Below are 14,547 nucleotides of genomic sequence, written 5' to 3'. Positions count from 1 at the left end.
TTATAACTATTCTAGTACCAGAACCCATAGCACTATAGCCCACTGGAAACTAAGCAGCTAACAGAGATGATTGCACTTACATGCCATTACTGAGAATTACTGAGAAGCATCTCTTTTAAGATTCATGGAGTATCACTGTTACGTTTGATCTGTCCCCTTCCAGACAGCATTACATACTCAATAACGGGCAGTGGCAAATGGACAATAGGGACAAAATTTTGCCGTTAGATATGTGTTCAAGGCTGACTTAAGAAACAGATTCTATACCAATAGGGACACATCTTGGATCCCAGCTCTCAGCACAAGCAGAATCTCAGCTTTCATTAAAAAAGCCAATAATATGTATGGGTATGTCTACACTACCCTCCTAATTCGAACTAGGAGGGTAATGTAGGCATACCACACTTGCAAATGAAGCCCGGGATTTGAATTTCCCGGGCTTCATTTGCATAAGCTGGGCGCCGCCATTTTTAAATCCCGGCTGGTTCGAACCCCGTACCGCGCGGCTACACGCGGCATGAACTAGGTAGTTCGGACTAGGCCCTAGGACGGGGTTCGAACCAGCCGGGATTTAAAAATGGCGGCGCCCGGCTTATACAAATGAAGCCCGGGAAATTCAAATCCCGGGCTTCATTTGCAAGTGCGGTATGCCTACATTACCCCGCTAGTTCAAACTAGCGGGGTAGTGTAGACATACCCTATATTTCTAGCCTTTATGGTTGCAAAAGAGAGCTTGAAATTGTGACTTGAGTGTAACCAATGCCATGATGTCTGCCTAAGTGCACAGACAGCATCTAGCAGAGAGATGACCAGCAGCCACTAGAACCAGGGAGGAAGATGCCTAGCTCCAAAACCAATACAGAAGCAAACCAGTGCCTCTCATTCAGGGGTGGATCTCTGTTGCTCCTGTTGTAGAGTGGTTCCATCTGATTACTTGTTGCATTCAGTACCGGGGAGAAGAGCTCCTCCTGTTGAGGTAGCAGCCATGGTGAGTCCCCCATGCAAGTATGTGCCCAGATCCCCAGATTGCCTCCTCAGTCTGGTTCCCATTTAGTTTTTCCAAGGCTTACACACATACTGGAAGGCAAATTTTGGCCATAGGATAAAACAAGTTTGAGAAATAAGGCTGTGTTACCATCTGGACAGTAGCATCCATCGACACAGGGAAGTTCACTGTCAATACACTGTGTTTTTTGCTGACATGAAACTGGGCAACAGTCGATACATTCATTGTAGATTAAATGTTCTTCACAGGTAATAACTGAAAAATGAAACAAGCTGAGAAATGAAAAGGCATTATGCTACCACCTCAGTGGAAGATAATATGATTCATACTTTTTCATATATTTTACTTTTTAAACTATCAAATCTGATGTTCTGAATTGTGAAGGTTTATCCAAGTGCTACCTGAATATGCAATTTTTACATTTCAAAAATCAAACAAGTATTAAACGACATCGGAGACAGCAAGTTTACAATAGATAAGATGCACAATCTTCTGAAAAATACCGGCAATATTTCTAGCAGGATGATACATTTTAAATATTTAAGGTTATTAAAGAACATATGCTTCATAATTTATGACAGTCTTTTATATGGAATCTGGCATAATGAACATTCCTTAAATGCAGATTAAATGTGCAAAAATTAGAAGTAGTGAAGTTCATATAGCACTGAAGTGCAGCCAGTTCTATGTTGCCTGTGAAAGACACATTGAACCATAATAGGAAGAAAGACATGCAGATCTATCTCATCAAAGTTCAGCTATAGGGAAATATTCAGAGTATGTGAACAACATACATACCACATTGCTGAAAGTGTGTCCGCCACATATGAAGGGGTTTTCCTGCATGAGCACAGGCCCTTGCATATTCAGTTAATGCTCGACACCAAGTTGAATTATCAGCTGCTGACCTTATACAAATAAAAAATGGGCATGACCTTAATTTCTCCCTATCATCATATAAATATGCATCCATAACTTCATAAATATTTCATTCTCTTGCATTGTTTCAACAATATATATGCTCAGGTATTTGAATTTATATTAATAAGTAATAACATTTCAAAATACTCTGTTAGTTAAACAACCTAAAGGTCTTAAATGAATAAAACATGTTACCCCACTTGGGAGAGTACTTGCCTCATTCTGATTTTAATTATACTCATATAAATCAAGAACAACGCCAGTATAATCAATAGCAATGCAAAAGTAATGAAAGTGAGAGGAGAATCAGTTCTTGATTTTTAACAAAGAGAAGAAATTCTCTCAGAAAAATTAAGATGAAGGGAACAAGAGGAAAACATTATGAGGGCCATCATGGTATAGGATGCAAATGACTGCCTTTGCCCAGCAATCTTGCATTTTAAATTATAGTCAGAACAATTCAGACAAACAATGCATCAGGTTGCCAGATGACAGACTAATCTTCAGAGAATGTAGAGGGTGTTTTTTTTTAATCATTGATTTTTTTGTTATTGGACTAACATGTTTATGGAAGTTTTTTTGTATATGCTTATTCATTCAGCAATCCTGTGCTATTAGAATACAACATACTGAATACAGCATATAATGTGCAGTAAAGTACAGACACACTTGAAGACAGATAAATTGGGTAATTTAAAACTACGTGAAAGTTATTGGATCTGAGGCATTTCTCATTTAAACCAGAGTAACAGACTAATTCCACTGACGTCTGCGATAGTACATGGGTATAAAAGCAGGCCCATTTTATTTCATCACAAAAACTGTTAAATACAAAGAGTTATGCAGAAAGAGGCATTCACTGAAGGGTCAGAAACGTGTTCTGGAGAAGAAAATGTCATTACCAGCTTTTCAATTATCAAAAAATGCTTACTTACATGCAGAGGTCATTGGTGCAGCTGGCCATGTAAGGAAAAGGACTCACATAATCATGACACTGTTCAAATGGGGGCCACCGTAGTGTGTTACACAGAGCATATGCCTTCTAAAAAGAAAGATTGCTGAAGTGAAAGGAATATTCTTAAAAACATAATCAGCATAGCACCCAGTGCAAAAGCAAAACATGTGGAGCATTCAGGCTAGGAAACTGTTTCTTCTCAGCAACTGAAAATGGTTTGTAGCACATTGCTCCCCATCAGGGCTAGCAAGAGAGGGAGAAAAAGGGAGGGGGATTGTACCAGGGCCTTAGCTCAGATCTCCTCCTCACACCACCCAAAGAACCCCACCTTAAACTCAGGATGAAGAAAGGGGGAAGCCAACATGATGTACCAGGGCCCCAAATTTCTCTCTATAAGGCTGCTCTCCAGCCTAAGTTTATCACAATATTGACTCCTCAGTGCTATCTGTTATTGTCTGTATAATCACAGGACATGAACCATGACGAGAACCTTTGACTCTGTGTTAGAGCTGATTCTGAATGCATTCAAACTCCGGTCATATGAAGAAGTGGGCTGTGCCCACAAAAACTCATGCTACCGTCTAAATGTTTTGTTAGTCTATAAAGTGCTACCAGACTTTTTTTTTTTCTGTACAAACTAACTCAGCTACCCCCTGAAACTTCAAAGTTTAAGTCAGTGAGTTTAAAAGGGCCAGCAAACCTCTCTCAAATATTCCTTCAGGCTTTACAGTACACAGTACTCTTTGGTCAATACAGCCTGGTTCTGTCAGACTAGTGAGCAAGTTCCGGCATATCCTTGCTGAAGACACCCAGCCTACAGGTTAATTCAAATACACAATACAATGCATCACAATAAAAATGTAACCTCTCAAGTCATGTCACTGGCTTCTGGTGCAAAATATTTCATCTTGGAGGGCTTCCCCATAACACATCATTTAGAGGGGGAAATACTGGAATTTGGGTAGGTAAAGAGATGACAGCTAAGCCCTTATTGTTGCCATCTATGATGCACTTTCATTTTTGTTTTCTTAAGGGTTATTTCTTGCAGTTCTTTTTCAGAAAAAAATAATTTTACTAAAGGAGTCCAGGATTGGCCCTTTGGTGTGCTGCGGTTCACTTGTATAACTGAAAAAATATTGCTCAAGAATGTCACAGAGCTTTTCTTCCTTGGTTACAGAGATGAAATTTTGGTCCCCTGTGGTGAGAGAAATGCTGAAATCTCTTTAAGTAATTGTTTTGGCACCAGATCTAGAAGAATCTGCTGGCCTTCTTGCCAGGGTGCAGGTTCTGTTATGAGAAGACAGCAGAAAGTGCCAGAAGATTAAGGACTACCGGTAAATTAGAAACATAAAGAGAAGGCAGATGATAAAAGCACATTAAAGATCCACTCCATTTAGCAGCCGAACCCCTTTCAAATTATGCAGAGTCAGTGTCTTTGGGGCAATGTCCAGTCAAAAATATGCACCTTGGAACTAGATGACACCAACTAAAGAACATCAACATAAAGTTCATCCCTGGTACTAAAGCTTATTGACTAAATCCTGCACTCTCAGTACTAAGGGAAAAGAGATGGTAGAACAAGCCATGCTCCCCCAACCCAGCACTGTTACCGCCTTGCACAGAAGTAAGAAGGTAGAATCAGGTAGCAAAGTAGGCTGCAGTGAACAGTGAGTAGGGAGAGCGAGGAGTCCTGTTCCACACCACAACATTCCTTCAGCAAAGGGCACATGAGGCAGCAGCTCTACTCTCCCTTAGTGGTCAAGACTGTACAGGAATGACGGACATTCTCCTCATTAATTTTGATTCAAACCTGTAAAGAGTCTTGGCTTTGGGTCAAGCAGGGCGGCTCATAGTTAAGAGAATTATCCCAGTGAGGAGAGCCCAGTGGACGATTTTCCCTCCAGCTCTCTACAAACTCTGCAATGTCTTCAGTCAATTTTCCTAAGAAATATACACAAATATTAAAGCATCAGTTTGATACAGAACAATAATTGGTACATTTGCATAGCCTGTTCCGCCCCAACCTCAGATCTTAACAACCATGTCAACAGTGTGACTCTCTTTAAGAGTTGGGTCAGCCCCTCTTGTGACTATCTAGTGGCCTCCCACCTAAGGCTGCAAGGTAAGATGATAGCCTGAAGGTCCTTCTAATGACCAGCAAGACCTCAGCTAGTTAGGAGGTCTTTTTGTAGGTCCTGGAGCTCAGGAAATAGCCCCGCTAGCTGGTGTCTCTCAGGCAAATGACCTGAAAAGTGAGCTGCAGGAATCAGGAAGCCTTCTACAGAAGACCATGGATTAAGAGAAAGAACCAAGTGGCATGGAACATATAGAACTCCCAGGAAGGTGATCTGGAGACTGAGAATAACAAGGAGTCCCTGGGTCCAGGTAAGGAGTTAGAATGTCAAAGGCAGGCGAGTGGGAAAGCCTGCAGGAACTACTTCCCATGTTCAGCAGAGGAAATATTTTATATGGGTATTTTGCCTATACTTTTGCTTTAACCAATAAATTGTGTCACGAGGCAAGGGCTGAAACTGATTCTGACTCAGCATTCATTCTTCCTCTAGCTGGATGATGGTAATTTAAAGAGCCAGCTGGGAGAAGGCAGCTGCAGGCTACACTCTGCAATAAGGCACTAAACTTGAAAGCCCACTTTACAGGCATGGAAATAGTATCTTCGTTTTTATTTTTGGAGATAATGGGACACAAAGAGCTTAAGGGCAATAATTTCAAAAATGACTAATGATTTAGAGTTCTCAACTTGATACACTTCAAACTGACTTGATTTTCCAAAAGTAATATACACCCACGGCAGAGAATGTAGACCTTAGAGGGTGTCTCATATCGTGTACTGAGGGTCTGAAATCACTAGTGAAAAATCTTGGTTTAAATTAAATGCCATACTATTTGAATTGGTGGTGTTTTCCTTTCATTATGTGTGGAAGTTTAATTATATATTGACTTACACCCCTCCTCATAAATAGTAGTAGTGCTTCAGGCTGCCAGAGACTCCTGTGTAAACTTACACAGAAGCGTACACAGAAGGAAAAACTATCAAAACTAAAAACCTACCTACTTTTTAGATTCCTACACCCCCAAGTATGAATAGAGCTCTAGCTGGGTGCTCCATCTAAATGTTTGGTTTATTTTGAAAAGGCCCCTAATCCTGGAGACCATATTCAACACAAATCTCTTTACAGATAACACATGACAGAAGTACTACAATATCTTATTTTTATTTCAAACACAGGTCTACTTTTAAAGACAATTAAGATTACCATCACAACTACATTGAAAGAAATTACTTTTTGAAAAGTAAGGTGAACTGTAGCAAACTTATATTACACCACAGCACATAAATATAAATACTCACCATAACTCGTCTCAAGATCATCCTGCAGTACAGCATTGTTGTTTCCGCATAACCCACGTGTTTTGTCCAAATAGTCTGGCGTCAATTTAATATAGACTGCAGATGTACCATCCCAAGCCAGAGTGAAGGCATACTGGTGTCTAACTAGGATGTACTCAGCTAGTTTTTGGATATGTACATTCCCTATAGCACGGGGTAATTGTACTCTGTGTGGCAAGTATAGTAAAAGACAAAAGAGCAAAGAATTTTTATATTTAAAATGAAAAAAAAATCTCCATGTAAAGGAATTATTACTCAGTGATTTAATGTCTTCCTTATATATTTGAGAGAAACTGTGCTTTGAGTAACTCTGATGTAAATCTGGAGTAATTCAACAGAAAGCAGGGGAGTAATATCAGATTTGCATCCAGCTCCAATCATGAATACAGAAATGTTAGCCTCTAATACCTCACGACAGTTTAAATGTCATTCTCCTAGTGCACGATTTTGTAAAATGCAAAAATGTTGCCATCAATATGCATGATATATTTGCCTTTTAGCTGCCAATAAATGGTGCTGTGTATATCCACACAGATGTAAACAATGTCATGAGAACTGATTCACTATAAAAACAAAACATTCTACAATAAACATGAATATAATTACCCAAGTCCTTTGTAGGTGACCTCACTGCTCAACTTTATTTCTTCATCTCCAGAAAAGAATAGGCTAATCGACCTTTCACAGGAATAGGGTGAAGATTTGCATTCTGGATCATTGTTAACCTGCCAAATAATATTATTGAGAAGTTATACTTTTAATAACATTATCCACATTCCCTATGCTACCCAACTAATATGTTATGCTCCAATCATAAGTTTTAGCAATGATCTCAAAGGATAGTTTGGTCTCCATGTCTTCAGTCCTGAATTTCCCCAAGACTGCCACAAAACATGATAGACAGCACTGCAGTTACACTACTGTAGCATTGTATAGCCTATGAAAAGAGTTTTTCCCCATTACTGTAGTAAATCCACACCCTCAAGAGATATTAGATAGGTTGATGGAATAATTCTTCCATCAACCTAGCTCTGTGGTTCTCAACTGGTGGTCCATGGTGACTTTTTCAGTGGTCCACAGGAACACTGTCCAAAGTCACATGGCATGAGCAGGTGCCGCCATTAGATTGTTTTATGCCGTATTCACAAGCACACGGTGCGTCATCCATAGCATCACCTAGGACGCAACTGTGTTGTGTTGCCAGTAACTTCTGTCTGAGGCTCTGAGCGTCAGTGTAGTTGCCGCCGTCGTGCTAAGTGATTGCTGTGTCGTTCGTCCTGTGCTACATGTGCTGTTTTACAGGTGTGGTGTAGTTTTTTTATAATGGCAACGACAGAAAGAAATGTCAAACGCAAGTATTCAGAGAACTACATCAAATTCGGCTTCACTTGTCAAGAAAAAGAAGGCGTGGATTTGCCTCAATGTGTTATTTGTTTCAAAGTCTTGGGGAATGACTCAATGAAGTCGGCTAAGCTGAAACTCTATCTCGAAAAGTGTCACCCCAAATTGTTGCAAAAGGATGAAGATTATTGTGAGTGGCAGTTATCAGGTCTGAAACAGCAGTGCCTCAACTCAATAAGTGCATTCTACAATAAGACAAGCAATGCAGTGCATGCTTCCTACATTATTGCATACAAAGTTGTACAGGCCAAGAATCCTCATACCATTGCATACCCTGTGCAAATGAGATGGTGCGGCTTGTTCTTTGCGAGGAAGCAGCAAGGAAGCTGAATGATAAATCTGTCTCTAACGACAAGGTATCGAGATGGATAAATGAGATATCACAGAACATCAGTGAACAAGTTGTGGATCAAATAAAGAAGTCTCCATTGTTTGCCATACAATTGGATGAATTGACCAACGTCATATTGTGCTCTCAGCTATTGGTGTTCGCACGATATGTGGTTGAGGGAGACTTCAAAGACGAGTTTCTTTTTTGTAAGACTTTTGATACCACCAAAAAGGCTCAGGATGTGATGGAAATTGTTAACAATTTCTTTGAAGTACATGGTCTGGATTGGGTAAATCTTGTGGCTGTCACCATGTTGGGCTCAAGATCGGGCTTCCAAATGCTGGTGAAACTGCACGCTTCAATGGTAACCGGAGTTCATTGCTTCATTCATGGGGAAGCTTTGACATCAAAAACATTGTCTAATCAACTGAATACTGTTTTCAAAGGGTCAGTGAAAGTGGTGAATCACATCAAATCATTGGCTCTGAACACCAGGCTCTTTCAAAAGATTTTGCCTAGACATGGGTTCCGACTTTGATGTGTTGCTGTTCTACACTTCTGTATGGTGGTTGTCAGCAGGGAACGTACTCAGAGTTTTTCAATTGAGAGAGGAGTTGGGTTTATTTCTCCAGGATCAAGGGAAAGAGGAATTCCAAAATGTGATGACGCAGTCAAATTTAGAACTTGCGTATCTTGTCAATATTTTTGGAATCTTGAACAAACTGAATCTTCAGCTGCATTGAAAGGTGCAAATCTGTTCTCTGACCAAAGCATCATCAAGGCTTTTCTTGATAAATTGGAACTCTGGATCATAAGAGTTGAAGGTAATAATTTGGTTCAATTTCCATATGTGGATGCCATGCTCGGGGAAAAGGAAGCCATTCGGACACAAATTCTCGATCATTTATGGAAGCTACAAGATGAATTCCAACGATACTTTCCGGAGGTGGGCAGGACTAGGGATGGATTATCTTTCATCAGGAATCCGTTTATGACTGAAGTTAATAGTGTTCCAAAGGATCTGCAGGAGGAACTCTTGGATCTGAAAAATGATTTTGCGGTTCAAGACATATACCAGCAGTCTGCCATAGAGAAATTTTGGGCCAGCGTGACCAGGAGTTACCCAAATCTGTCAGCAGATGCAGTCAGATTTCTTTTGCCATTTGCATCAACTTATATGAGAGAGACTGGATTTTCGTGTTTGTTGCACGTTAAGTCCAAACAGAGGAATCGACTTGCAGTGGAAAACGATATTCATTGTGCATTATCAAGTACCACTCCAAACATTGAGAAGCTTGTCAGTGAGAAGAGAATCCAAAAATCTGTTAGTAAGAAATAAATTTCAAACCAAAATGTTCGTTGTCTGCTCTTTTTTATCATGTCAAAAAGGAGGTAGTCCACGAAAATGTTTTGATTGGCCTGGTGGTCCGTGGACTGAAACGAGTTGAGAACCACTGATCTAACTGCATCTATAGTAGGAGTTAAACCAACTTAATTACATTCCAAAGGGTGCAAAATGTTTCATGACCCTGAGCACCCTAGTCTAAGTTTCAGAGGTAGACCAGGCCTAATTTGACTATCAACTTCTCTCCAGACTCTGAGACTATACATATGCAAAGAATGTCTATGTGCAAAGCCATTTTTACTTCTGATGTAATGCTAATAATAGGAACTGGTGATTACAGAAGTTGCAGCTGACAAAATGACTTGGTAAAATTACTATTTTCTCTAGTGTGTAGCCATTGGAAACAACAGCAATGCACTAACACAGGACAAAAATATAGCAGTGACATACCTATGGGGAAAGGAGACCAAGGGCTGGAAAAATTGGCAAAGCATATATGAAGAGAGATCAAATCAAAGATACAGGAAAAACAGAATAAATTAGTAATAGAAATGTAGCCATGTTAGTCTGGTGTAGCTGAAGCAAAATGCAGGACTATGTAGCACTTTAAAGACTAACAAGATGGTTTATTAGATGATGAGCTTTCGTGGGCCAGACCCACTTCCTCAGATCAAATAGTGGAAGAAAATAGCCACAACCATATATACCAAAGGATACAATTAAAAAAATGAACACATATGAAAAGGACAAATCACATTTCAGAACAGAAGGGAGATGCGGGGGGGGGGGGGGGCAGAAGGAAGGTGAATGCCAGTGAGTTAATGATATTAGGGGTGGGGAAAGGTAGATGTGTGTGAGCTAATGGTATTAGAGGTGATAATTGGGGAAGCTATCTTTGTAATGGGTAAAGTAGTTGGGGTCTTTGTTCAATCCCCCCCGGAGAGTGTCAAATTTTAGCACGAATGACAGTTCAGAGAATTCCCTTTCAAGTGCAGATGTATGTCATTCATGCTAAAATTCGACACTCTCCGGGGGGATTGAACAAAGACCCCAACTACCTTACCCATTACAAAGATAGCTTCCCCAATTATCACCTCTAATCACCTCTAATTATCACCTGCCCCATTACTAGGGCCATCCTGCTGCCGCCGGGAATTCCAGTCACCTGCCTTCACCAGCCCTGCTTCAGCCAGGGGTTGCCCAGTGGAGGCTGCCAGTCACCCCAGATTCGCTGTCACTGGAGGTTTCCTGGGGTTCCTGGCCAAGGCTACCCAGCGGCGGGGAGGAATTCCCTGGCTAAGGCTGAGACTCCCCAGCCACGTGGCCCCACTACTGCCAGGGGTTCCCCGGCATGGGCGGGAGATCTCAGGCTGCCACCTGGCCCCATTGATGCTGGGGGTTCCCTGGCTAGGGCTCCCTGGCCACCACCTGGCCCCGTTGATGCTGGGGGTTCCCTGGCTGGGGATGGGGCTCCCTGGCTGGGGGTATCAGGCCAGGGCAGAGGCTCCCCAGACACCACTTGGCCCATCTGGGGCTCCCCTAGCCCATGCGTTGCTCCAGGGCTCTTTAGTCCAGAAAAATCCCTGGCCCTGCCAGACCACAGCTGTTGCTGGACCAGAGAGTCATGGATTTGGGAGATTCAACCTGTGCAGTTATATTGTAGGACTTAAAATAAGTTTGATTATTTGGTGTTATGTAACCTTATACCATGGTGAGTACTACAACTGGAAATTGTGGAACTCACTGAGCTGGGCCATATATGAGTGCGTGGGATTGTAACCTGGCAGATTGTGCTGCTGTTCTTCCATTCAATTGCACCCACAGAAATCATGACTCTAACAACCCCAAATCTGAGTGGTATTTGTGACCCCATGCACCAGGTCACATCACGCAGAGTGGGGAGCCAGACTCAGATCCCGCTCCCAAGACAAAAGCTGCCACTGTGGGACGAGTGCAGGGCGAGCTCACTTTCCAGACACCGCAACCCCCATCCCAGAACCTACACACACATACAGACACACACGGCGATGCTAAGGAAGAGAGTGCTGCTGTGCTAGTCAGTGCCCTTCTTGACTATGTCCAAGAAGACTTTAGTATCCTGCTCCCTATTGAACTGGGTGCCTCATCCACCTGTGGTGTTCACCACCTCACCTGATTATGCCTGAATAAGCCAATGCCATTGACAACCTTGTAACATGTCTACAGATCATTTTCCCACTTTAAACGCATAAGTTATTTGTATGCCAATAACAGTATGAAACTGAATTTAAAAAGCAGTATCCCACCTGTATAGAGAAACTCTGTTCATCTATTTCATTCTGTCTCACAAGAACATAGGTTGATTTCCCAGAGAAATAGTAGTAGAGTCCATCAAAGGTTTCAAAATGGTATTGACCCCACGTACGGCATATGTTATCCCTTTCAGCACCTGTGTTGTACACTAGGCAGACAAAATGAGAAAAATTTGAATAGCATTAACTTTTTTTTTTTGACCAAACAGTAATGTTTAAAAAACACTGTTGCAGGACACCTGCAACACTCAGAGTGGAAGAGATATGAGCTAACATTTTCAACTCTTTAGTTATGTGTTAGCAAACCCCAAGGCGAGCAGGAAAGCAGGCAGTGGCCAGGAGTTGTGCAACTCCAGCTCTGCTAGTGTACTGGCTGTCCACAGAACAGGGAGTAATGGTGAGCTTTGATGTATTTTGGCAAAGGTCTCCATGTGGCTGTGGAGCCTGTGTATTCTTAACCTCGCCCTGAACAGACTGTACTGCTATACAGATTTTTTTTTCCCTACGCACCTGTCTGGCATCTTGATCCAGAGGCATTAAATCGACTGCAATCACAGAGCCCTCTGTGCACACATTCACCTCCATTAAAGCACATGAATCCACCTAAGTAAAGACACAAAGCATATTCAAAACTAAGTGTGATAAGAATTTACATTTACAAGGCCCAATTCTACCACTGGATGTAACTTGCATGTGGCCAGCGGGTACTGGCTATGCACCTGAAGGCTGGATGGGCTAACATATTTCAACCTGAAGGGTCCCAAAGAGCTGCACAAACAATATTCATACAGGAATAATATGACTATTCGAATGCATACACCTGTGACGATTTCAGCCAAATGAACACACTAAAATTAGAACATGCCAAAATCACCAGGAATGCATATATTCTGATAACAAAGGCACCCTGAGGTGCTTATACCCATCTATCATTGTAGTATTGGGGAGTCAACACAAGGATGGCAGCATACCTTAGTATCTAAGGGTACGTCTACACTACAGCACTAATTCGAACTAACTTAGTTCGAATTAGTTAATTCGAACTAAGCTAATTCGAACTAACACATCTAGAACTAAAAACTAGTTCGAATTAGCGTTTTGCTAATTCGAACTAGCGCGTCCACACTGATTGGACACAGGGGCGCATTTAAGGGCGGCTGAAACTGGTTCTGGCAGGGCATCAGGTCAGTAATTGCGTTGTGTGGTTGCTGTCTGAGGCTATCTGAGGCTCATGCTTAAAGGGACCCCCCTGGACAGCCGGTTCTCAGCTTTTCCTGCTTGCTTGCCAACCTCGCCGAGGGACAGCAAAGCATTGGTCTCTGTGCCCATCTGTGTCGGTGCTTCCCTTCGGGGATGCAGCCACAGGTGGCAACATGGAGCCAGAGCTCGCCCTGCACCTTCTGGTGCACTTTCTGGACTTGCTGCTGCAAGCCTGCCAGCAATGGCTCGAGGCTGCCTGGCACCACCTGGTGCACGTCAGCCCCCTGCCTCTCCACCTGGCTGCCCTGGGGGCCGTGGAGGAGCCGCGGCGGCGCCTTGGCACCGGCGTGCCCCGCCGCATCTGGCGTCTGGACACCAGCAGCGTTTGGTGGGACCGCATCATCCTGGAGTGCTGGGAAGACCGACAGTGGACCCAGAACTTCAGGATGAGGAGGGATACCTTCCTGGGGCTCTGCGTGTGGCTCGCCCCTGCTCTGCGCAGAAGGGACACTTGCATGAGGCCCGCCATCCCCCTCCAGAAGCGGGTGGCCATCGCCCTCTGGAAGCTCTCCACGCCGGACAGCTACCGATCCGTTGGGAGAGGGGAGGGGGAAACCTGGGAGGAGGGAGCTGGAAGGGGAGGGAAGGGAGGAAGGGAAAGGAAAGCTCAGGGGTGGGGGTCCGGCTGCCTCTCCTGTCTCACAACACTGCGGGTCCGGGGGCGTCGGTGGGGAATGGTTGTGAAGGGTGGGGCAGGAGGGACGGGGGGTGTGGAGGAAGCAGGAGCGGGAGCAGGAGGGGGAACAGGAGGGGGAGCAGGGGGTGCAGGAGGGAGAGCCGGAGCAGGAGGAATTGGGAAGCGGTCAAGCAGGCTCTGGAAGAGGCCTCGCAGGGCATGGCCCTGCTCCTCCAGTGCCTCCAAGCTCCTCCGGCGCAGCCTCAGGTCCTCCTGGACCCAGTGCTCCTGGATACGGAGCTGTTTCTCCATGAACCGGAGGTGCCGCCTCTGGTACTCCTCCTGGTTCCTGGCTCTCCTGCTGGCCCGGGTGCGGACGGCTGCTGCAGGCAGGGTGGTGCGCCCTGCAGTCCCAGGTGCTGCGGCTGTGGTGAAACAAGAACAGCGGTCAATTACCCCAGGGGCCCAGGTGTGTGAAACCCAGCTCCCCTCTGCAAGGCCTGGGCCCCTGCAGGATCCCCAGCTGCTGCTCCGTGGTGGGCAAGGCCCAGGCACACGGTCCCTGGGCTCCCTCTCGCCCCAGCCCCCCGTACACATAAGGGGAGCACGATGGTACTCACATGTGGACGCCTCCCCGGCCTCGGACGACACAGGCGAGCGGCTCTGTGGGGTGCCTCAGGGGTCCCGGGTCGTGGGCAGGCTGCCGGCAGGCTCCTGGCTCTCGGACTCCTCCTTCTCCTCCTCCTCTTCCTCCGTGTCTGGGAGCGGTCCCTCTGCCCCGGGGTCTATCCCGTCCCGGGGGGCAGGGACGGCATGAGCCCCCAGGAGGCGGTCCAGAGCCAGAAAGTGGGGGCACGCCTCCGGGTTGGCCCCTGGCAGGCAGGCCCGGGAGTAGGACTGCCACAGGTCCTTGATCTTGCAGCGCACCTGCTCCCGGCTGTGCTGATGGCCCCTGGCAGCCAGGCTGGCAGCCATGTGGCCGTACACAGCCGCGTTCCTGTGGCTAGTGCGG

General features: G+C 44.5%; 1 protein-coding gene across 1 annotated transcript in view; it reads right to left on the bottom strand.

Moving 5' to 3' along the window:
• The window catches only part of OTOG (otogelin), a 172,790-nt gene that overhangs the window by 137,038 nt on the left and 21,205 nt on the right, over window positions 1–14,547 (bottom strand). Inside the window, exons 5-12 of the mRNA XM_075928087.1 lie at window positions 12,170–12,262; window positions 11,654–11,808; window positions 6,898–7,016; window positions 6,253–6,458; window positions 4,693–4,823; window positions 2,863–2,969; window positions 1,805–1,914; window positions 1,136–1,261 (exon numbers count right to left, since the gene is read on the bottom strand). Coding sequence (XP_075784202.1) covers window positions 1,136–1,261; window positions 1,805–1,914; window positions 2,863–2,969; window positions 4,693–4,823; window positions 6,253–6,458; window positions 6,898–7,016; window positions 11,654–11,808; window positions 12,170–12,262 — 1,047 coding nt within the window. The remainder of the gene's footprint in view (window positions 1–1,135; window positions 1,262–1,804; window positions 1,915–2,862; window positions 2,970–4,692; window positions 4,824–6,252; window positions 6,459–6,897; window positions 7,017–11,653; window positions 11,809–12,169; window positions 12,263–14,547) is intronic.

This window comes from Pelodiscus sinensis, chromosome 4 (assembly GCF_049634645.1).
Source record: "Pelodiscus sinensis isolate JC-2024 chromosome 4, ASM4963464v1, whole genome shotgun sequence".
Lineage (NCBI taxonomy): Eukaryota > Metazoa > Chordata > Testudines > Trionychidae > Pelodiscus > Pelodiscus sinensis.
This window is presented reverse-complemented; position numbering and strand designations above follow the sequence as displayed.